The 23,519-nt window shown below is 35.4% G+C and overlaps 1 protein-coding gene across 1 annotated transcript in view; it reads right to left on the bottom strand.

The window, feature by feature from the left end:
• CNGB3 (cyclic nucleotide gated channel subunit beta 3) overlaps positions 1–23,519 on the bottom strand; it is a 157,020-nt gene that overhangs the window by 43,803 nt on the left and 89,698 nt on the right. The window contains 7 exon segments of the mRNA XM_024126962.2: positions 1,144–1,224; positions 1,227–1,302; positions 5,921–6,062; positions 14,487–14,609; positions 15,343–15,407; positions 18,621–18,707; positions 21,441–21,491. Coding sequence (XP_023982730.1) covers positions 1,144–1,224; positions 1,227–1,302; positions 5,921–6,062; positions 14,487–14,609; positions 15,343–15,407; positions 18,621–18,707; positions 21,441–21,491 — 625 coding nt within the window.

Below are 23,519 nucleotides of genomic sequence, written 5' to 3'. Positions count from 1 at the left end.
CTGTCCAGTTTCCCCAGCACCACTTATTGAAGAGACTGTCTTTTCTCCATCATATATCCTTGCCTCCTTTGTCATAGATTAGTTGACCATATGTGTGTGGGTTTATCTCTGGGCTTTCTACCCTGTTCCATCGATCTATATTTCTGTTTTTGTGCCAGTACCATATTGTCTTGATTACTGTAGCTTTGTAGTATAGTGTGAAGTCAGGGAGTCTGATTCCTCCAGTTCACTTTTTCTTTCTCAAAATTGCTTTGGCATTCTGGGTCTTTTGTGTTTCCATACAAATTGTGAAATTTTTTGTTCTAGTTCTGTAAAAAATGCCATTGATAATTTGATAGGGATTGCATTGAATATGTAGATTGCTTTGGATAGTATAGTCATTTTCACAATATTGATTCTTCCAATTTGGGAATCGGATTGTAATTTGCATTCTGAGGGCAGTAGCTTTATTGGCTTCTCAGTAGCACTAATTCCTATTTTTATATGGTGAGGAGCAAACTAAAAGTTGAATCTGATTATTGTCAGCTAGCACATTAACTTACTTTACATCTTTAGTAAACATTATTTTTAACTCCACTGTTATAGTCCTAATAGTAGACACCACGAATGATTAAGGGTCTCTTAGAGGAGACCTGTAGCAGGTTGAAAGTGGCTTGAAAGATTTCTGTTCTGAGTACTCACTGTGCTCTGGGAAGAGGATGATATCGCAGAGGGAGCAAGGGTTTGGAGGAGAACAGGTGCATGTCTCAGTTCCATTTAGGCCATTTGCCTAAGACCTCTGTGTCCTTGGCCAATTTTTTCAGTTAGGAGCTTCCATTTCCTTGTCTCCTAAGAGGGGGTTGATGACACCAAATTTTCCCCATTTTTTTTGGATGAAGATTATATGAGCTAATGTGTGTAATATCTAGCATCTGGTGGGCACTGAATAAAATTTAGCCTTTGCTCTTGAAGGATTTGCATAACCCGTAAGTTATGTCTGAATATTTAAGGAAAAAAAGCCCATGGTATTAAATTAATGCTTTAAAGATTATTTGGTTGTTTCCCAATCTTTTTCAAACTCAGTTAGTTGCCACTGCTGCCTTATAGGATTTTCATTATAGGACACGTTTTACAGGGTTTTAGTCAGTATTTTGCCGTGCTTACCTAGCATTCTTTGAGAGTCCCATGTATATTCATACCAAGTCCTGACCCGATTCTGCACAATCTTAGGAATGGAATAAGTTTCATGTAGGCAATGGTACGATCCATGCAGATGCGGAAGTTGTTCTGATTGGCTGTAGCTGCCCCAATTACATCTTGCAACTAAAACCACAAACATGGTCACTCCACACCCAGCAGAGGAAGTGGCAGAGTTACTATAAGCCTAGTTGAATTAAGAGTTCTCACATGATACATTCTATTCTAATCCCTGACTACTTGATTTTTAACACACTGATATTGGGTCCTACTTTCAGCCATTTACCTATAAAATATTGGGCAAATTGTATCCTCTTTCTGACCCAATAAGGACAATAGAACCTGTTTTACCTACCATGTGAGGTTTCTGTGAGGATTCAGTCACATAATGCATGTGACTGCACACAATCTTCTCTGCAAACTTGTATATTACTGCAAAGATGTTAGTTGATATTTAAAAAATTATATAGCTGTGCTTATGCAAGAAATGTGCAAAGAAAGTTGAACAATTACCTGGCAGAACGGCTAGTCCATTTTGGTGAGTCTCGCTTAGAAAGCATCCTTCATAGATTTTGCAGTGTGGCTGGCTATATAGACTCAATTCATCATGAAATTGCAACCTCTATACTTCCCTTTGTGTTGTTTAGACAGATAAAATCAAATCTCATTATGCTTAAGGCATAGTATTCAGCAGAAGTTGAAATGTGCTGAAATTACTGAAGCATCATCTACTGCTGTGACAATACTTAAGGAACTGTCAGGTTTTAGTTCTCGATGTTTATAACTCATCCATGAAAACCCACTCTAGGTTAAAAGCTGATCTTTAGGGTCTCAGCACAGAAAAGATATATAGCTTGACTCTTCCTCTCACATAGAGGGAAGCAAGTGGTTGTAAATTTGCTTTGATTGTGGGTTTATAATATGGAGGAAAACCTGGGCCTCACTTTCGCTCATTCATTCTAGTAGCTGAGCCTTTTCTGCTTATGGAAAAACTGCTCATTCTTTGAGATCTAGATCAAATGGCTCTTTTATTGTGATGCCTTCCTCAGTTTCCATTTCAGAGTTAATAGGTTCTTCTACTTGTCAAAAGTGTCTGCCGAGTAGCTATGCAGAGAGTCAAACTGGATACTTTTTCAGTTTCTAACCTACTCCTCAAGGGCTGTTCTTCAACCACCTCAGTTCCTAGATCTCCTTTTTCCAAGCCATTTCTGACAGATGATGAACATTACCCAGTCACCTAAGGCCTTGAGAAGTCGGATATCAGAGATTGGGTTGGGAGAGTTAATAGAGTTTTAAATTGGGATCCAAGGACAATTAAAAGCATTATTGATCAGTGTTGGGGGCAGAGAATTTGTAGTGACAATAATCTGAATGTTTTATGTGCAATGCTGAATTTTGGTGGTGCAGGTGAAAAAGACATATATTCTATGATGTGTGTTCCAGATTAGGGGAAGAAAATGTCAGTCTCTATGAGTTGTATGTGAGAATAGAATATTGCAGTTAAAATGAGATGATCACATCCAGGGTGTAGTTCTTGGCATGGTTATATGAGGGAACTTTGAACAAGTGGAGGTTTTGTCCAGGGCTTTCTTACTTTCATTTCTAACTGTTCTTCTTCTCAGCATCTTTTATTCACTGTGAGAGTTAAGGCACAAATCTCTATCTTCTCTCTCAATCTTTCTTTTTGGCTCTAGTCCTACATGTTTAGCAGCTTGATATTTCTTCTTGTTCCTTGGGTCCTCAAAGTCACTGTAAAGGCAGGTGCAGTGTGGGGTATAAAGCAGCCCTTTCAAACTTTCATGTGCATATGAATCACCTGAAGATCCTATTAAAATGCAAATTCTGACTCAGTAGGTAAGGGGTGAGGCCTGAATTTTGAATCTCCCAGGTGATGCTTCTACTGTTGGTCCAAAGACCACTTTGAACGGAATTTTAACTGGAGCTGGACATAGTTTTTAATCTTGTAATAATTTCCTTGGACATAGTAAGTGCTAAATACATGTTAGATTTTACTATTTTTATCAATATGATATGGCCTTATCATATGACTATGAATTACATGTATAAATTAGGGTTGCCTCTTAATGTCTTTAAATTGGGATTGACTCAACTGCAAAACTGAGAAAACATTGAAGGGGATCGGCTACCTCACATATATTTTATAAAAATTTATTAAATAATATGATTTTTGCCATTTATATTCAAATTAATTGCATTTCCCTATAAACAAGCTTCCTATTTTCTTTTTAATATTTATTTATTTATTTATTCATTTGGTTTCACGGGGTCTTAGTTGCGGCAGGCAGGCAGGCAGGTAGGCAGGTAGTCAGGCTCCTTAGTTGTGGCATGCATGTCAGGGGAATCAAACCCAGGCCCCCTGCATTGGGAGCATGGAGTCTTATCCACTGCACCACCAGGGAAGTCCCCGCAAGCTTCCTATTTTCAATCACTGTTAATGTAACCTCCCCAGGCATTAAGATTATAATTTGTGCTTATAGTTTTTAACTGCTTGGTGTTCATTTTCCAAACCTAAACATTTTCTAAATAGAGCTTCCTTTACAGTCTCTCTCTCTATTCGATTGCCATGTTCAGGCTGAAGTTGCCATATCCCTGAGCACCTGTATTAACCATGTTTTTTATTTTCTGTATTTTGATTCTTTGATTTCTGGGACTATCCCTCCCAGAGTTAGCTGATTCCTAAAGAAAGCAAACTACTGGGAGTGTGCCTTTCATATGCAAAATAGCCAACCCTGAGCCCATACTCCCAACAGCCTTCTTTATTGGGCTCTCATATTCTAGGCTACTATCTACCTGCCCCAATTACTCCAGGGCCAGGTACCAGACAACTAGAGACAGTCCCTACTCCCCAGAGCCTGCTGAAATTATCCAAACTCACCAATCTTAAACCCCCTTACCCTGCTTGATCAGTTCCTTTCCTTGTGCCTCCCTATGTAGCCCTATTGGCAAGGTGTGACCCCCTCTTCTTGGATCTGTTTGTATAACAGACTGTCTTTTCAATGTAAATGGTCTCCTGATCTGTTGACCTCACCATCCATAAATGATAATAAAACCTACATTTTAAAACTGTATGACCCTTCCAATTTATATTATATTTGATTAATCTTCCTTAAATCTCTTATTCGTTAAAAATCCTTCCCTGGATGATTTCCCATTGCCCTTAGGATAAAGTTCAACATCTTTAATTTAACATTCAGAGCCCTTAAAATATCTTGTCCTTACATACATCTCTAACCTTATTTATAGGTGTCCTTCACTCCCGTCGTTCTGGTACTTTTTCTATTTTCTCAAACATATCTTGTGCTTTATCATTATCTTTCACACACTGTTTCTGATTGATTGAACTATCTGTCTATAACTACATTCTCCTCTCTGAAACCTCCTGGGAAGCTTCCCTTTTCTGACCTAATACAGAGCTTTCAAACTCTCCTCTGGAACTTACCAAGGATAGCAGCCCCTTGACATTCATGGATGTAGGATTTGAGTTCTATTTGTGATCAGTTTCAGGTGTTATAATGAATAGTTTTCATTGCTAAATTTTGTTAAAGCATGAGTTTTATTCATACCACTGTCAGTGTGGTGAGTGGGAACCAATAATTTATCTAGTGGTAATAATCATCCTGGGAAGCTTCCCTTTTCTGACCTAATACAGAGCTTTCAAACTCTCCTCTGGAACTTACCAAGGATAGCAGCCCCTTGACATTCATGGATGTAGGATTTGAGTTCTATTTGTGATCAGTTTCAGGTGTTATAATGAATAGTTTTCATTGCTAAATTTTGTTAAAGCATGAGTTTTATTCATACCACTGTCAGTGTGGTGAGTGGGAACCAATAATTTATCTAGTGGTAATAATCATTTTGTGATTTTGTGTAACTATTTACCCCATACACAAATCTCAACATGGCTTTTGCTCTCAGACATATAATATGTAAAGTGCCTTACAAGGAAGTATAACGTCTAAAGATGCTATGCTGCGAGCTTTTTATTTCTTGTGAATCTGAGAATTTACAAAGGTATTGGGCTCTATCCCTTGCAAATGGCAACTACCTTGCAAGAGAGTTATTTGGGTATTTGTTTTACTTTCTTACTAGACTGTGATTCCTTGAGAATAGGCAAGGAGATACCATAATAAACGATTATGAACCAATGATTTTTTAATTAAATTAATTTAGACGGCATTTGGTAGCCTCTGGTTTAAATGACTTTTTTTTTTTTTTTTTTTTTTTGTGGTATGCGGGCCTCCCTCTGCTGCGGCCTCTCCCGTTGCGGAGCACAGGCTCCGGACGCGCAGGCTCAGCGGCCATGGCCTCCCCTGCATCGGCAGGCGGACGCGCAACCACTGCGCCACCAGGGAAGCCCTTAAATGACTTTTGAAGTTGATTTTAAGTCAGGGATTTTATGACAATATTTGAAGTTTAAGTAAAAAAAAGAGAGCTTCTAAAGTTTTCAGGAAACACCAAGTAAGAAGTTAGCTTAGAAACGTGACTCTCTGAGAGTCTAACCCAACACTCATTGTATACAAGTCTTCTGAAAAATTTGATGGTTTAAAAATTGAAAGGCAATGTTGATCTATTTACATCCCCATTCAATTCATCAAAATAGATGGAAATTAGTAAAAAAAAAAACAGATAGATTTTGATTTTTTTCCCTGTAAAGTTTATAAAGACTTGTTAGACTTTCAAAAATGACAGCATTGTGTATCCAGGGATTCACATCTCAGTTTACCTGACCAATTAAGCTGGAGAGCACAAAAACTCCAGAAAAAAAATTCAACAGTTGAAAAACAATTTCAAATGAAGTTTGTGGTTCTGGAAGGCCCCCAATGGTAATTAAAGTTCGAACCGCCCAATAGTAACATCTCAGATACCTGTGAAAAGAGAAGATATACATTTTGCTCTCTACTATAACAGTAAAATGCCACTATGCTTGGGAATATAGATTACTACTAGATTTTAACACATTTCCTGCTAATCAAGATTTTCTTTCTGTAGGCAGCATTAGCAAATACCCGTGTATACTAATGTAAACTTCTTTTTAAATGTAAACTTCTTGATAAACATCGTGAAATGACTAAACAAACCCAAGGAGGGTATTTACTAGCTGTTCCACTTATTTCTCGCTGCAAAGCAAATCACCCTAAAGTTTAGTGGTATAAAACAACAACTATTTTACTAGGCTTACATTGTGGGTCAGGTATTTTGTAAAAGGCCCCCCAGAGATGGCTCATCCATGCTGTATGATGAGTGGACCCTCAGGTGACTTGAATACTTAGAGACAACTGGGAGGACTTGATTGAAGCCAAAGTTCTGAGGCCTTGGTTCTAACTGTTGACTGGGTTCCTCTGTTCTCCATGTTATATCTGTTTGGAATGCCCAGGGTATCTTCTCTCACAGTCTGAGCCTGGGCTGGAATGGTTGGAACAGCTGGGGCTGGCTGGGTATTTTCATTCAGTCTCTCCATATGACTACCTTGGGCTTCCCTACAGCATGGAAGTCTTAGGGTAGATGGACTTTTTTGTCTAGAGGCTGGTTTCCCCCAGAGTGATAGCAGCCCAGGCAGTAGCTATAAGGCTTCTTATAACTCAGAAGCCCTGCAATGTCTTAATCTCTTGCCATGTATATTTGCCAAGCAAGTCACTAAGACCAGCCCAGATTCAAGGGAAGGGATATTTGAATATACCTCTCAATAAGAGGAGAAGTAAAGAATGTGAGGCTACCTTTAAACTACCCCACTAGTGATTAGTGAGGACTATCATAGACATCAAGTGTGTTTATGGAGATGGGAGAGCCCTTTATAGTTTAGAACCAGTTATTTTTTATTGATGGGAAGTAGAGCAAGTAGGTATATACTTCTCTATTTTCTACTCATATCTCATTATGTTATTGAATATATAAACCATGGCAGAGACAGAGGAAAACTGAGTTATATCTTAAAAGGGGAATTACTCTTGGGTGTAATAGGTAATTTATCTAGAAATTTAGTATTGAAGAAAACCAATTATGCTCAGAAATATACTTGGTAAAGATTCTGTACCTAACTCATGCAGTTGCAAATGGAGAGACAGATCATAATAGCCCAGATGGGAAGAACATCAGGAACCAGGGCAACAGAAAAGAATATGATAAAGATTAGGACAGAACATATAAGATTCACTTAGCTATATTTGATCAAGGGTTTCATGTATCCAGAGTGAGGTGGGAATAGAAGTTAGTATTACAACCCCATTGTATATATATATTGTAATTTTGGTACACAATTAGGTATACTACTGGGTATATTCCATACAGCTCTGTTAAAATGGTCTAGATCAGACATTTCCACTGAATCCTTGAAGAAAAATGTCCCCTATATAGAGAACATCTTCAGATGTTGTTACAGAGAGGCATTTGGATTTAGTGGGTTCCAGCTAGCTATTCTAGTTTCCAGAGTAAACACAGAAAAGCAGCACTTTTTACAGAATCCTGCCCTAGTCAGGCTTTTATTTCTCGTCTGGGTGTGTGACATAAACATTTGCAATTTAAGTAATGGTACATTTGTCTTTGAACAAGAATGGTCTTTTTCTTATGAAAATAGATTACAATTTTCAGATCTTCAAATACTAAGAAGTTAGGTTTACAAAGAAAGAATCAAACTGCAGTTAAAGTCAGTATTCAAATAAAAACAGATCTAGAAAGAAATCACTTGTTTTGATATTCAGTACCTTTTGAAGGACATGAGTTTTTTGTTTGTCTGTTTGTTTTACCTGGTAGATATAGGAACAGACAAAGAATTAACTCTTTGGTAAAGTTTGAAACCTCTGTGCCAAGAGAATAAAAACACTACTACTCTGCAATAGTTTTTCTAGCAGGCTTCCTTGGACTTACAAGTATTATAGTGAACTTGATGTCAAAGAGAACCACCTTGAAGAAGTATGGAATTAATTTTATGGACTGCATTTTAACTTTTCAATTCCAATTTATAATTTCCTGTTACCTGATTTAGTGTTATCACAGGTCCTGGACCAGTGGGTCTCTTTGAATTAAGGAGATTTACTGACCCCAATACAGCCCAAGAGTGAGACAGGGACCAGATTCTCTCCCTACATGGCAACTCCATTTCAAGTGTTGGGATTACTATCCCCTACGAAGTCCCTCCAGTGTTAAGAGGAAAAAACGCATGAATTACTTTCTCTCATTTTCTTATTCATGGATGTTAGAAAATAACAATTAAATATAAAACTTAGGCATTGATTTTCCAAATCTGAAGGGTTAGCCTCGAACTATTTTTTCATACTGAAACAGTCTGCTATGTTAATTGGAAGTTTTCTGCCCGGATGCTTTGAGGTTTATTTTGGGATTCTTTTCTCAGTCATGTCTTACAGCCAGACATGCACAACCAAAGGTAAGATTTGTAATTTAATTAGATGGCATCTTATTGATTTTCTAGGATTAGCTTAATTAGTCAAGTGTATCCACCTCTAATATTTACACCCTGGGCAGATAGATCTTTTCAAGGAGATTCTATCTGGCCGATTTAATACATGAGCTGTCTTACAGTCTCTATATATACAGCCCCAAGTTAAAGCAGTAAGGCAGAACTTGACATAAAACCATAAAAAAAATTTAGTGTGAAAATAGAAATTCTTCCTCTGTGAAACAAATGCAGTATTAAACTTTTCCCCCAACATTTTGTTTTGAAATATTTCAAACAGAAAAACTGAAAGAATTTCACAGTGAGCACCATATATCCACGACCTAGACTCTATAATGAACATTTTACTCTACCTTCTTTGTCACATATTCCTCCATTTTCCATCCATCAATCCATCTTATTTTTTGGATGCATTTCAAAGTAATTTGCAGACAGTAGACACTTCCTCCTAAATACAGTACTTCAGAATATATACATATATATAAAACTCAGAATATACTTCAGAATATTTATATATATATAAAATTCAGAATATACTTCAGAATATATATATATATATATATATGTTAGAATATACTTCAGAAAAAATATATATGTACTAGAGTTAAGTATTGGTAAAGAGTTATTTTAAAATTTTGAACATACATTGAAAGCACAAATCTTAAGTATACTATCTGATACTATTTGATGAATTTTGACAAACCCATACACCTGTGTAACCCAGAAACCCATCAAGACAGAGAACATTTCCATCTCTCCAAAAAGCTCTCTTTCGCAGTCAATCCCTGCCTGCACAGGCAACTACTGTTCTAATTTTTTTCTGTCTCAGATGAGTTTTGCCTGCTTTAAAATTTCACACGATGAAATTATACAGTATATACACTGTTGTGTAAGATGTCTTTCACTCAAAATAATGTTTTTGAGATTTATCTGTGTTTTTGTGTGTATCAGTACTTTATTCCTTTTTATTGCTAAGCACTATCCCTTGCATGACTATGGCACAGTATGTTTATCCATCTTCCTGTGGATGAACACCTAGGCTGTTTCAAGTTTTGGTTCTTGTGAATAGACATTCTATGAATATACTTATATAATTTTTTTAGACATATATTTTCAGTTCTCTTGGGTAAATATTTAGGCTTGCAATTTTTGTTTTTAAGGTAGGTGTTATATTTAGTTGTAAAAGAAACTGTCAGATTTTTATCCCTCCAACAATGTATGAGTTACAGTTCCTTTATAGTCTTACCCCAAGACTTGGTACTGTCAGTCTTTTTAATTTTAGCCATTGTGGTGGATGTGTAGTGGGACATGCAACTTTTAAAATACCCAATTTGATACTTTATGAATGGACTTTTAAACTACCCCAATCCATCTTAGTTCTAGGTTTCTGTAAATTTATCACTGAAGGCACCGAATATGGAGGAGAACGGTCTCATTAGAAGATAAACTCCTCAAAGACAGGTATTACACAATAGGAGCTTAATATATTTGTTAAATGACCTGAAAGAATAAGCGAAAGGTTATGCATACTTAGACTTAAGAACATAGGAAGGCTGTATCTGTGAGTACATCTATGCAATCCCCTTCCATACATGCTGCCAGCTGCCTTTCATCTCCCTTCTGGTCTACTGAATTCTGCTATTCTGGAGAGGTTTTGTTACATTTGTCTAAGTGTCTAGGGTAAAGACCATTCTTTTTTTTTTTTTTTTTTTTTGTCAGTGTCTGAACTGAAGTATCTCGGGACCCTGAGTTAATACCTTCATCTACCCTGGTCTCATCTTCCTCCTGTGTAAAAAGAAGGGAGTAAGTTATCCTAAATTTCCCTAGCACTAAGATATGGACATTCTGACTCTTTCTCCATCCCATCTAAAGTCATAATTCCCATGACAAACTTGCTTGCTATTTTTACTCTCTTTTGACGGTCTATGTGTTAGGGATTGAGGCTAGGTATTTGCTAAGAGGTTTGTGCACACTGGGAAATTTATGTCAGAAAATAAATAAATTGGGGTATATATGGATTAAGGGACATTGGGAACATTTCTGGGTACCAAATAACCTTAACTACTTATGTTTTCCTTTTGAGCTAAGTAAGCCCTTTCCTACTTTGTCAAATTTCACGGTCAAATGAAGGATGCCATCTACTTAGTATAAATGAAACTGACTTCTTGTCTTCTATTGAAATGCACAGACATTATTATTCTGATGAGGATTAATAAAATAGTAATAAATGACTCATTTTAAATGCTCACAATGCTCCACTTATACCCCACAGTTGCTGCATAATTCTAACTAGGAGAAAGTTTACAAGTCCAGTGATTTCATAAGCAACCTTCAATTTATAGGTCATCAGAAACCATCACAAGGGTTAACTAAAAAAATGCTTTAAGCTTACATGGTCAAAGGGTAATATGGAATAATAGAAGGGGCTGGTGATGCTTAAAAACTGTGGGAAAATGTAAGTATGTTAATAACTTCCATTTGCAAATTATCTTAAAATACATATAAATGCTGCTTTTAAAGACATTTTGTTTGTAAGGATGTGTCCCTGACAGCTGGTAACAGGATTATTGGAGCTTTGGTTTTGGGTGAGAACCCTCCTGTCTAAAGGAGCAGAGAATGGGGGCTGTATCATACCAGTGCTGTGAAATGTATTGAGACTTGCTTTTTGGCCTAGAAAATGATCACTTTTTGTAATCTTTCCATGAGTAATTAAGAAGAATGAGTGGTTTCTTTTTCCAAGGAGGAAATGCAGATGGCCTATAGATACATGAAAAGATGCTCAACATTGCTAATCATCAGGGAAATGTAAATCAAAACCACAATGAGATATCACCTTACACCTGTCAGAATGGCTATCATCAAAAAGAACACAAATAACAAATGTTGGCGAGGATGTGGAGAAAAGGGAACACTTGTACACTGTTGGTGGTAAAGTAAATTGGTACAGCCATTGTGGAAAACAGTATGGAGGTTTCTCAAAAAGTTAAAAATAAAACTACCATATGACTCAGCAGTTCCACTCCTGGGCATATATCAAAAACAAAAACAAAAACACTAATTCAAAAAGATACATGCACCCCAATGTTCATAGTAATGTTGTTTACAATTGCCAAGATATGAAAGCAGCCTAAGTGTCCATTAACAGACGAATGGAAGCAGAAGATGTCACACACACACACACACACAGGAATACTACTCAGCCATGATAAAGAATGAAATCTTGCCATTTGCAACAACATGGATGGACTTGGAGGGCATTATGCTAAGTGAAATAAGTCAGAGAAGACAAATACTGTATGATATGTGGAATCTAAAAAATACAACAAACTAGTGAATACAACAAAAAAGAAGCAGACTCACAGATATAGAGAACAAACTAGTGGTTACCAGTGGGGAGAGGGGAGGATGGAGGGGCATTATAGGGATACGGAATTGAGAGGTACAAACTATTATGTGTAAAATAAGCTACAAGGATATATTGTACAACACAGGGAATATAGCCAATATTTTACAATAACTATAAATGGAGCATAACCTTTAAAAATTGTGACTCATTATATTGTACAGCTATAACATATAATATTGTACAGCAACAATAACTCAATAAAAAAATTTTAAAAATTAATGAGTGGTTTCTAATTCTTGGGTACAAAGTTCCATTTGTATTTGTTAAATCAAGCTTTTTAATGGGTTCTCAAATCTTTTATATCTTTACTGATTGTCTTTGGTTGCTTGATCAGTCAATAGTTGTGTGTTGATGTCTCACACTTTGATGGTATATTTGCAAATTTCTCTTCCTTCTAATAATTTTTGCTTTATGAATTTCTTTGATTCATCATAAGTACTTTGCATTAGGTGCATGCACATTTAGAACTGGTAAATATTGATAGTGAATTGAAACTTTTACCATTATATGATAACCTTAATCTTCCCTAAAATAATTTTTGTTTTAAAGTCTATTTTGACTAATATTATTTGATAGTCTCTTTTAGGTGGTGAATTTAATTCATATTAACTTATTCTGCTTATTGATATATTTTAAGTTGTTTCTACAAGCTTATCTTTTTTTTATTCTACTGATTCAGAAGTTATCTTCTCTATTTCTGTTCCTTAGTGATTATCTTACCACTCTACTCCAGCTTCAGTACACACATTTGGTTTTTAGACTTTGGAGATTCCTTTTACTTTCTAGAGAGTTTAGCAATCATTGAAAACTGTTGTAATTATAATTTATATAGAAATGTATCTTACAACAAGTAATTACAATAACTAATACAACAAAAATTTCAAGTAGTTTATCTTCTTGTATTTTAGTGAGAGGGCTTTGAATATCTGGTCTGCACTGTAGCTGGAATTAGACATCTAAAATATTAGAACAATGTAGCTTCAGTTTCTTATGGGTTGAAGCTGAGGTTTCTTTCTTCTTGTTATAATACAGATTTGGTCATTCCTTCCTTTTTCCTTGACTCTCTCTCATACACTCACTATATGTTAGGTATTTAAAGAAGGCAAGTAGGAAGAGAGAGTAAAGAAACTTCCTTCTTGCCTTCTTTAAATACCTAACATATACTGAGTGTATGTTATATACTTAACAATGTTCTAGGCACTGGGAACAAGATACATTCTCTAGAAATGCTGCAGAAAGGCATCCAGGTATGAAAAGAGAAATAGCTCCACTTTTTCTGGATGGCAACTGTATATTATTTTGCTAATTTGATAAAAAACACTTATCAGACTTATGGGTCTAATGATGTTGAATTACATACTTCTAGGTAATATTTAATATAGTTGGTATCTTACTCAGTTTTCTTTGTAGTTACTTATATTAAACTAAATACATATTTAATTCACATTCTAAAGGGAATTACTTATAGATTTGGTTACACACTTTCTTCTTGTGTGTGTTTGTGTGTGTGTGTGTGTGTGTGTGTGTGTGTGTGTGTATTTCCCCGATCATCGGGCCTTCTGACTTTAAATTTTTAAAATTAGTTCTGGTTAAAAGTTCAAAAAATGTTATAATCCCTCATTCAGATCCTGCTCACTCTAGCTAGGGTGTAATTTTGTGAGGTATCTTTACTCTTTTTGCTCTATCCTGTAATTGCTTTCCTTCCCAAGGCTGCTGTGAGTTGCCCTTCAAAGTCATGCTGGGACCTGTTATTTTCCAGTAAGGACATTGCTTTATAATAGGCTCAATGTCATTTCACTGGAGCAGAAAGTTAATGGAATCTACTTTATGCCAGGCCTTTGTATCTACCAAAAGGAAATTTCACTATTAAATAACTCAGTTGCCATTATTGAGCCCTGATTCTACTGTACTAAAATTTTCAGACAATCTCTTATTCTCAGGGTACTTGCATATCTAATTGTCAAGTTTAGTATATGATCCTTGTTACTCTGTAAATGTTTAATTGAGTTAGTGGTTATAGCTGACTCATAAACCCATAAAGCTCTTCAGTGGTAAACTAATTAGCCACTGCATCTGCCCTCCAAATAATTAACATTGTTCATTACTAACAATCAGCATAGGAGTTATTAAAAGTTACCTTACCACTCAGCTGTCTAAAGCAGAGGCTTTCAAACTTTGTTGTTCATGATCCTGAGTAAGAAATGCATTTTACAGGTTAATCCAGGACACACACACACACACACACACACACACACACCCCCTACTCAGAATGACAGACTTGGATATTTTCTATTCTGTCCTCCTCTATTCTATCCTCTTTCACTTAAAAACATACTGACCTACTAATAAAGAGTTTTTACTGCCCATTAATGGATTGTGATTTACAGTTTCAAAAAGCACTAGCTTAAGAAAGCTCACACTGAAACATAAGATTAAGAAGAATCAATAAATGTTTCCTTCAAAATTAAAACTTACTTGTTTCCTTCACCATCATACACCCATATAGTAGTTCCAATTCCTTCATAGTTTGAAGCCCAATAATACATACAGGCATTAATGTGCAGAGTAAAGAGCAAGTATCCAGTTGTTCGAATGACTCTGACAAGGAGAATAAATGCAAAGTAAGACTTGTGTTGTTCCTGGAATACAGCCTATTTTAACATTTTATTTTCCTTAAAGTCTCTGCTGAATCTCCTTGCTTTAAATTTGTGAACTGTTAACTCTCATTAGCACAATATAAAATGATGGTGCCTTCACATGTTTTCTGACTGCAGTGTCTTGACTGGGACTGACAGAGTAGAAAAAAAAAATCCTCTCTTTTCACAAATGGTATGAGTCAACTCCCTGAAAGATATCCCTCCAGGGTCACCTCTCCACTTTGAGTCCCATAAAATACACCATGCTGATTTCACTGGATATCTCTGAAAAGCTCATGGGATTTTATGCTATGATTAACTGACTAGAGGTCTCTGGGCAAATTAAGTTCAGAACAGCAAATGAATGAAAATTCAGATTAGAATGAATTGTCATGAGAGAGATGTAAAAACTTGTGAAAGAGCATGTTTCTCTGTCCTTGTTCTGACTGAAGCAGGTAATACGTCCTCTTTTTCAGTCTTGTATTCTTCTAAAATCTAATATAATTTTCATACTTTTATCTCACTTCAAAATGTTCAAATCTACTTTAGAACACAACCCAATATTTTACATAGCCCCAAATCTGAGATTATTCCCTTCTCTTTTGCAGGGAGGCCATATTCTTCGCAAGTCCTGTCTAAAATATTTCACCGTTGCTCTCTCTCCCAGCCCTGAAGTACATTGAGTTATACTTTACCTGTAGATATATGCCTTGTTCATTATAGACTCTAGGTGATGATTAAACTCAAAAAATGAAGTGTACTATGTAGAAAACAAGCAAAAGAAACCCAAAAGTGCATTAGTCTTAAATACATCTATTGTATTTAAATAAAACGATATAAAATAGACTATTTGTTACTGAAAATAATTCTATTCATGTCTTAAAAAACTAAGGTGGGTCAGTGGTATTTTCTTCCGGGTAGTGCATTTTAACAAGGTGCCAAACTTCCAGAGCTTCTTGCTTTATTTTATTTCTACCCTTTAGTTATAGTCTTATTTGTAATGCTTGTTGAAAATCAAGCTTAAAAGCATTTCTTTCCTGTTTTTTCTTTTTTAAAGCATGTAGTAGAACTTTATTTTACAATAATTAAAAATCATACCTCCCCCCAAAACATAAGTAAAATAGTAAAAGCATAATAAAATACATTGAAATCATAAATAGGTGTTAAGTCCTGTTGCTCAACACTAGCATTGTTTTTAAGCAAGTTGCATTAAATGTGTATTTATTTCAACAAAATTTAAAGTCCAGTTAATATTAGCATTTGTTATCTATTCTTGACATTGTTCAAAGACATAGAGAGTTTATATGCATCTAATCCAAACAGTTGCTATTTGCCTCAAGTTTTTCTTCTGCTTACACCCACCTCTATAGCAACAGATACTCCCTACATGCACTCTTACCCCCTACTTTCTCTTTTTAATCTATAGGCTGTAAAATGCAAGAGCAAGAGCATGAAATCCAGAACCAAACACCAATCTATCTCCTCTCTGCCATTTATTAACTGTGCGACCTTGGAAAAGTCACTTAATATTTCTGTACTTTGGTTTCCTCATCTTTAAGTTGGGGACAGTAAGAGAATGTACTTAGACTCATAGGATCTTACAGATAGGAAGGGCTATTAGAGATTATTTAGTTCAAAGATTATTTAGTTCAAAATTTCTTCCAATGTAGATAAGACTGTAATAGAACATTTGGAATTAGAAAACAGCTGTAATAGCAATGACTATTTAACTAGAAATATACACAAATGATTTGTTTTTCCGGAATTCCTGAGTAGGAAACATCCATTAAGCATTCAGATTAAGATAATTTCAATTTGTCGTAACTTGTTTATTGTGCTCTTAACAGAAATCTTCACAAAGGCACATTTTAAAATCTAGCTTACGTGTTCACTGTAGAGAAAATTTATATTCTTTTTTTTTTTGCGGTACGCGGGTCTCTCACTGTTGTGGCCTCTCCCATTGTGGAGCACAGGCTCTGGACGCGCAGGCTCAGCGGCCATGGCTCACGGGCCCAGCCGCTCCGCGGCATGTGGGATCCTCCTGGACCGGGGCACGAACCCGCGTCCTCTGCATCGGCAGGCGGACCCTCAACCACTGCGCCACCAGGGAAGCCCCCGAAAATTTATATTCTTTATTTGTTTTCTCATATATAATTTGGAGATAGGTAAACGATATTTTCCCTAGAGAACTGCACATTAAAATGACACACTTATGTGAAGATGACTGGACTGCAGGGCTATGTAAAGAAGATTAATGTTGGCTTTCAGGATCTCCTATATTATAAAAAAAACTACCTAATATAGTGAGTAGGTTTTTGGACACTGAAGGGACACAGAGATGGGGTGTGAAGAGTTAGCATTTTATAAATTTTTATTATAATGCCAAACACTCAAATCCATAGGAACCTGAGTCTCTCTCAAAGTTGGTTGCCTCTGAGCAGTGTCCTCCAGAAACGTCCATTCTACACTAGAAATTTGATGATGGATGGCCAGCCCACCAAGCTGCTGGGAACGTTAAGTTCTGCTCAATCTAGACCTACATTCTGTGGTCAAAACAGAAGTCTCTAGAGTTGTCTTGGATGGACGAGAATATAGAGTAAGGTCCCTCTTGACTTGGAAAAATCATGGGTGTGGAAGGAAAGCTCCTTCAGCCTGAAGTTTATTTGCCCATCTGATTTTAGTAAGGAATTTGGAGTCAGAAAAATATGTGATAGAATCCAGATACTGCCACTCACCAGAGTGTGTCTGGACAGATATTTTTACCCTGCTAATTCTCATTTCCCTCATCTCTAAAATGAGGTTGTTTGGAGGAATAAATGAGATAATGAATACGAAGTTTAACAAAGTACGTAGCTACAAGTATGTATTCAACAAATATCAGCTGCAGCTGTGTTAGGATCCACCCGAGTCTCCAGGTTATGTCATCTTGTCTTCCCAAGGTGTCAAAGTGATAGCCACCTACAACTGATAAAATCTTTGGTGTTCCTTTTAAGAAGGCTGTCTTTGGAAATACAAGCTATCATTGCTATTATTAAAAATTTATATGAAATTTCACATCCTGACTCTCCTCAGATTCCTCTTAGGTATCTGATAAAGCTATGAGCTATAAAATATTTATGCCTTAGAATCTTTTTGAATAGGTAATACATTCACATAGTTCAAAAACAATAGGAAACATATACCTTCATAGTCTTTTCTCCTATTCCTGCCCCTACCCATCCTGCTTTTCCCTCCAGCTTCCCATCCTTACCTCAGTTAACCATTTATTAGATTTTTTGGGTAGTCTTCCACTGTTTATGTAATATAGAAAAATAGAATATTTTCCCCTTTCTGTTACAAAAGTTAGTATTCTATAAACTGTTCCGTAACTAGCTTTTTTTTTTTTTAACTGAGCAGTTTTTCTTGGAGGTCTTTCATAGAAAACTTCCTCTTTATTTTTACATTACCAAGTACTCTATAGATATACTGCAATGTATTTAACTCTTTCCCTCTTGATGGACATGTGAGTTGTATCTAAATAATTTTGTTATGCAAAACTGTGCTTGCATTTTTCTATAATTATAGAATTTTTGATGAGTGAGATAACTTAGAGGTCATGAAAACTAATACCCTCATTTTACAGCCAGTATTGCAGACATTCAGTGACTATGTAATAAATAGTGACAAGTGGAACAGAATAAAATTATAAAATATTCATTTGTAATTATAGCTGTATTTTGAAATACAAAAGCATTCCTATTTTAAGTTATAAAAATAGCTGTTATGAGATATAGACTCAAAACAACCAAAAGCAACTTCCATTACTAGAAATAGGGATGTTTTTCCTTCATTCAGCTTTTAAAATTCTTAGCATTCATGAGGGCATAAAAATGGAGGATAGTTTGGGAAAAATTAAGAATATGATACTTTTAGGATATTTTAAAGTACTTTGAGATTTCCATTATTGTAAGACAGTTAAGTATAGTTATCTTACCTTTAACATCCTGTTTGTCCTAAATATTGGTTTAAACCCAAAGAAGAGGTAGAAAACATCAAATGGCATTATTGATGCCACATCCAACTGTTGGAAGAACACATTCACAATTATGTTGTGTTTACATGCTTTTTAGGACATGAATTGATTTATACCAATGTATGTAAAGGCTGACCAGTCACCATGATTTATTTGTTGCTTAATACAAAATTGCCTTCAGTTTCATATGCATGGTGTCACTGAAAGGTGTATTAGCGCCCTGAAAACAAGAACACTACTTCATAGCCTACTTCCAGTGAATTTCATTTCCAGCTTCATGCATCTGATCTTGGCTTAAGCGCTGCATTTTCTGGGATTTTATTGAGCTGTCACATATATTTAAGAGATGGCATGCTTGCTACTGTTAAAATACATTTTAATAATGTTTTAAACTTGGGGCTTTTGGACTGAAACTCAAGCCCATTCTTGATTTTATGTGAAACAATTGGGCATTCATTGTAGTGATATATATTTATGTTTCAGGCAATTCTCCAGTGTTCAGGGCTAATTATATTGTTGGTGGTTCATCCAGACTCTTCAGTTCTTTCTCCTACTGTCTACTTTGTATCATATTGCTAACAATAAACTGCTGTGAACATATCTATCAGAGACTGTACAGGCTAACAGAGAGGAGATGAAAGAAGTCAGTCCCATTTACAATTATCAGTTCTGATGGGAGAAGGTATTGAAAATACTATTATAGCTGAAGATAATATATTTTAAATTTGTGATGTATTTAAATTATTCTGGCCTTCCATTACCATGGTAATTGTGACAGCATAACACTTGCATACTTACTGATTGCAATGATAACAATAAAAAATCCTTTTACATAAGACAATTATTCATTTTCATTATTTTTTACGTCATCTTGAAAAATAGGGTACATTAAAAAAACGTTTAATTTATTTAAGACAATTAAGAGGAGTTAAGAGTTTTGTAAGAGTTTTGTGTAAGGCCATACGTATGAAGAAATTTGAGGTGATTAATTGTGTACTACAATTTCAAAACCTAGTGCTATTGAAAAGGAATGGGACTTTCAGTTTGAATGAACACACATTCGCTACTATAAACAAATTACTTCCTAAAATAATTGGCTTAAAAATTGCATAATATCATCAAACTTCATTGATTTACCCTACTGATATTGAGCCTCATAACAAGTTGAGAGGTACATAGAGCAGTTACTAAAATAATGTCTTATAAACAAGGAAGCAGGAGCACAGAACTGTTGATTTGTCTAGTGCTATTTTAGAATCCAATTGCTCAAATACTCACTTGACTTTTCTATGCAGACAGTTATTAATCATGTTTGATATTAATACATTAATGTGGATTTGTATGGATAGAGATGATTTATTTCTCAATGAATTGTAGAAAATTGAATTAAGTACTGGCCAACACTGTACTCTGTACAAGGAACTTTGCAAAGCATGTTGGGGTTGAAATAGAAGCAAGATATTGTTTCTGTCCACAAGAAGTTAACAATCTAATGGTGGAATAACCAAGAGCAGAAATAGCTATAATACAATGCCATAAGACGTACAGGATGTGCTAAGGAAATTCAAAAGGCATGACTACAATTAAATAAATGTAAAAGTTTACATTTATGAACCCAAATTAAATATATGAGTTAAGTTGCCCTTATTCAAATTCAAGAAAGTGATTAAGTGTTTGGAATAAGGTCTGCGGCACTTACAAAACTATTCATCCTCTTTGTAGAGTTCATCAAAGTAGTTTAGACCTTTTATGAATATGTCTAAGTATGTGGCAGTTTTTTACAGAGAAAATTAGTTGGAGATAAAAACAAATTGAAAGAAATTTTAATCACCATAGATCGCCAGTAGGGACAATTTGGCACCTAAACCCAGATTTGTATTTTTAACAAAATTTGAGGCCACTAAAGTGTTGTTCTTGAAATGGGAGGTTGGAGTTCACGCATACAGATTGGGTAACCTTGGAACACCCTCAAATCTCTGCCTATTTCTCGGGGTTAGGAGGAACAATAAAAGATAATAAAGTACTTTGTAAATAATTATGGGTGAAAACACAACACATGGGTGAAAAAATAATATTATACTATATTTGAGAAAAGGAAGATGCCATGTTATCTAAATAATTGCTTCTTTTTTTTTTCGCTGTATGCCATTCTAACAATTTCCAGTGGTTTTATTTTTAAAATTTTTTTATTAAAAATTTTTTTTAAAATTTCATATTGGAGTATAGTTGATTAACAATGTTGTGTTAGTTTCAGGTGTATAGCAAAGTGATTCAGTTATACATATACATGTATCTATTCTTTTTCAAATTCTTTTTCCATTTAGGTTATTACAGAATATTTAGCAGAGTTCCCTGAGCTATACGGTAGCATATATTTTGCTTATATGAACAAGAAAGAAATAGGAGTAGAAACAATTTTGTAGATTTTACATCATCATGCTACATGAATTGGAGACTAGAATTATGTATGGACAAGACAAAATACACCCCATACTCCTTTGTTGACATTTAAATTGGAACTTAAATGTGGGCGCTAAGATTTTGTTTTGCCTAGTAGAGACCCGTATATTGAATTACACATTTGCACATACTAGGAAGTATATTGTATAATTAATGAGAAGCAAAAACTCTGCCTAATAAAACTTCACCTGTATAAACTTTGTTACAAAGACTACAATTTTTAAAGGAAGCAGATTTTTTTTGGTAGAAATTTATAGATGGAACTTAAAGTCAAAATGGTAATGGATTATTTGAACAATTTTGGAATTGTAAGCCACCTACCTGAAATTTTGTAGAACTCCTGTAGTGTCTCTTTAGTTCATTTGAATCCACCTGAAATATGTTATATTTATAATTCATATTAATTTTACCCAATTTCATTAAACATTTTCTCACTTTAAAAATATTTATAGCTATTCCTTTCTATTAGTTCCTTCTAACATCAGCCTATAAATATGCTCTATCTTCCCATATCATAAATCAAAAAACCTTCCTTTGCTTTGTTTTCTTTTTGTATTGCTCTAATTGTCACACTAATGCTTCTGAAGAGAGTTATCTACCTTGCTTTGCTCCACATCCTTCCTTCATATTTATTCTTCAACTCATGGCAATTTTGGCGGTGATTTGACTTTTTCTCACTTCTCTTATTCCATCAAGACTACCATTGTGAAAGCCACCAATAACCTCCTAATGATCATACCCAGGGAATCCTTTATATACTAACGTTCTTTTATGGCACTCACCACGTTTTGAAATCACACATATATGTCTTGCCCATTTATTTAAGATCAGTCTACTCCATGAAATGGTAATCTATCTCAGGATAGGGTTGATTTTGTTTAGCAACTGTATATAACTTGTGACTATAATATATTAAAAGCCCCAAAAATATTTGAGTGGATGAATAGGTAAAGGCATGAAGAGATGAGTAAAACTTTTGAAGCATTTGACTTTTTGGGGACAATTTTGTCCTTGGAACTTTCTCTTTCCAAAGAATCTGTAATGCCATTCTTGGTTTACTTTACTTCTTCAGTTCCAGTTTTCAGGGCCCGTCTTGCATCCTATGGCTAGCCATTTAAAATCAATATTTCCCAGGATTCAGCCCTCTTCTCTTTTCTCTTCATATTTACTTCCTGGGAAATTTCAGCCACTTTCATTGTTTCAAAGATCACCATGTACGTGGATGCTACCAAACCTCTACCTACACTTCATATTAGTATCTGGAGCTGTTGACCTGTCCAACAACTGCTTATTGTCTTCCTCACTTAGCAGTTCTGTTCATCTCAAATTTAACCTACAACAAACCTGAATTCATCATCATTGTCCATTTCCCCTAAAGCCAGCCATGCTCCTCCTCTTATTGAGTATCATATGAGCATCCTCATCTACACTAGTCAGTGATCCTACACCACTCACTCTCCCTTAGCCCTCATCCAACCAGCAACCAAGTTCTACTGATTCTCCTTTCTAAAATTTTCTCATGCCTATTTTCTCCTTTTGGCTTTGGTTTCCTTGCCTTTATTCTTGCTTTCATTGATCAGTTCTGCAATGGCAGTGAGATGATCTTTCTAGATCAGATCATTAACAATTCTATTTATGTCAAATCCTATGACTTCACATGACTTAAAGAAAAAAAATCCAAGCTTCCTTTAATGATATACAAAGCTATACTTTCTCTGTCTCACTCACCTCCTGAAGCATCTCATACTCATTCTGTTTAGCAGTGCATAACAGAGTTTCTTACCTTGATGCCTTTACCTATGCTGTTCCCAGAACTTAGGACATATTTTCCCCTTTTTTTATGGGGATGAAGGTGTGCAGATAATTTCAATTAATCCATCAAAATTTGGACCAGGTGTTCCCTCCTTTATATGGTTTTCTCTGCATCAAATAGAACCAAGGGCTCACCTCTGTCATGACTCACATCACAAAACTCCACCATTTTTCTTTTGTCTATCCATCCTTCATACTCTGAGCTACTTAAAAGGGTAGGGACAATATATTTATCCTGTGTTTCTCAGTTCCTAACACGATGTCTAACACACAGCAGGTGCTCAGTAAATGTGTGATAAGAGATGGAGGAATAGGAAGGCATTTGTTAACATTCAGAATTAATGCTAATATTGGGATTATATTTTTCTGTTTCACTTATAGGTAGGAGGAAATTGTCTGTGTCCTATATTAATTATTTGACCAAAGTATTATAACTTGGAAACATGGAAGCAGCATCTTCTTTTTTTTTTTTTTTAACATCTTTATTGGAGAATAACTGTTTTACAATAGTATGTTAGTTTCTCCTTTACAACAAAGTGAATCAGTTATACATATACATATGTTCCCATATCTCTTCCCTCTTGCGTC

The sequence above is a fragment of the Physeter macrocephalus genome, chromosome 15, assembly GCF_002837175.3.
Source record: "Physeter macrocephalus isolate SW-GA chromosome 15, ASM283717v5, whole genome shotgun sequence".
In the NCBI taxonomy this organism is placed as follows: Eukaryota; Metazoa; Chordata; class Mammalia; order Artiodactyla; family Physeteridae; genus Physeter; species Physeter macrocephalus.
Note: the sequence above shows the minus strand (reverse complement) of the source record. Positions and strands in the feature narration are given on the sequence as shown.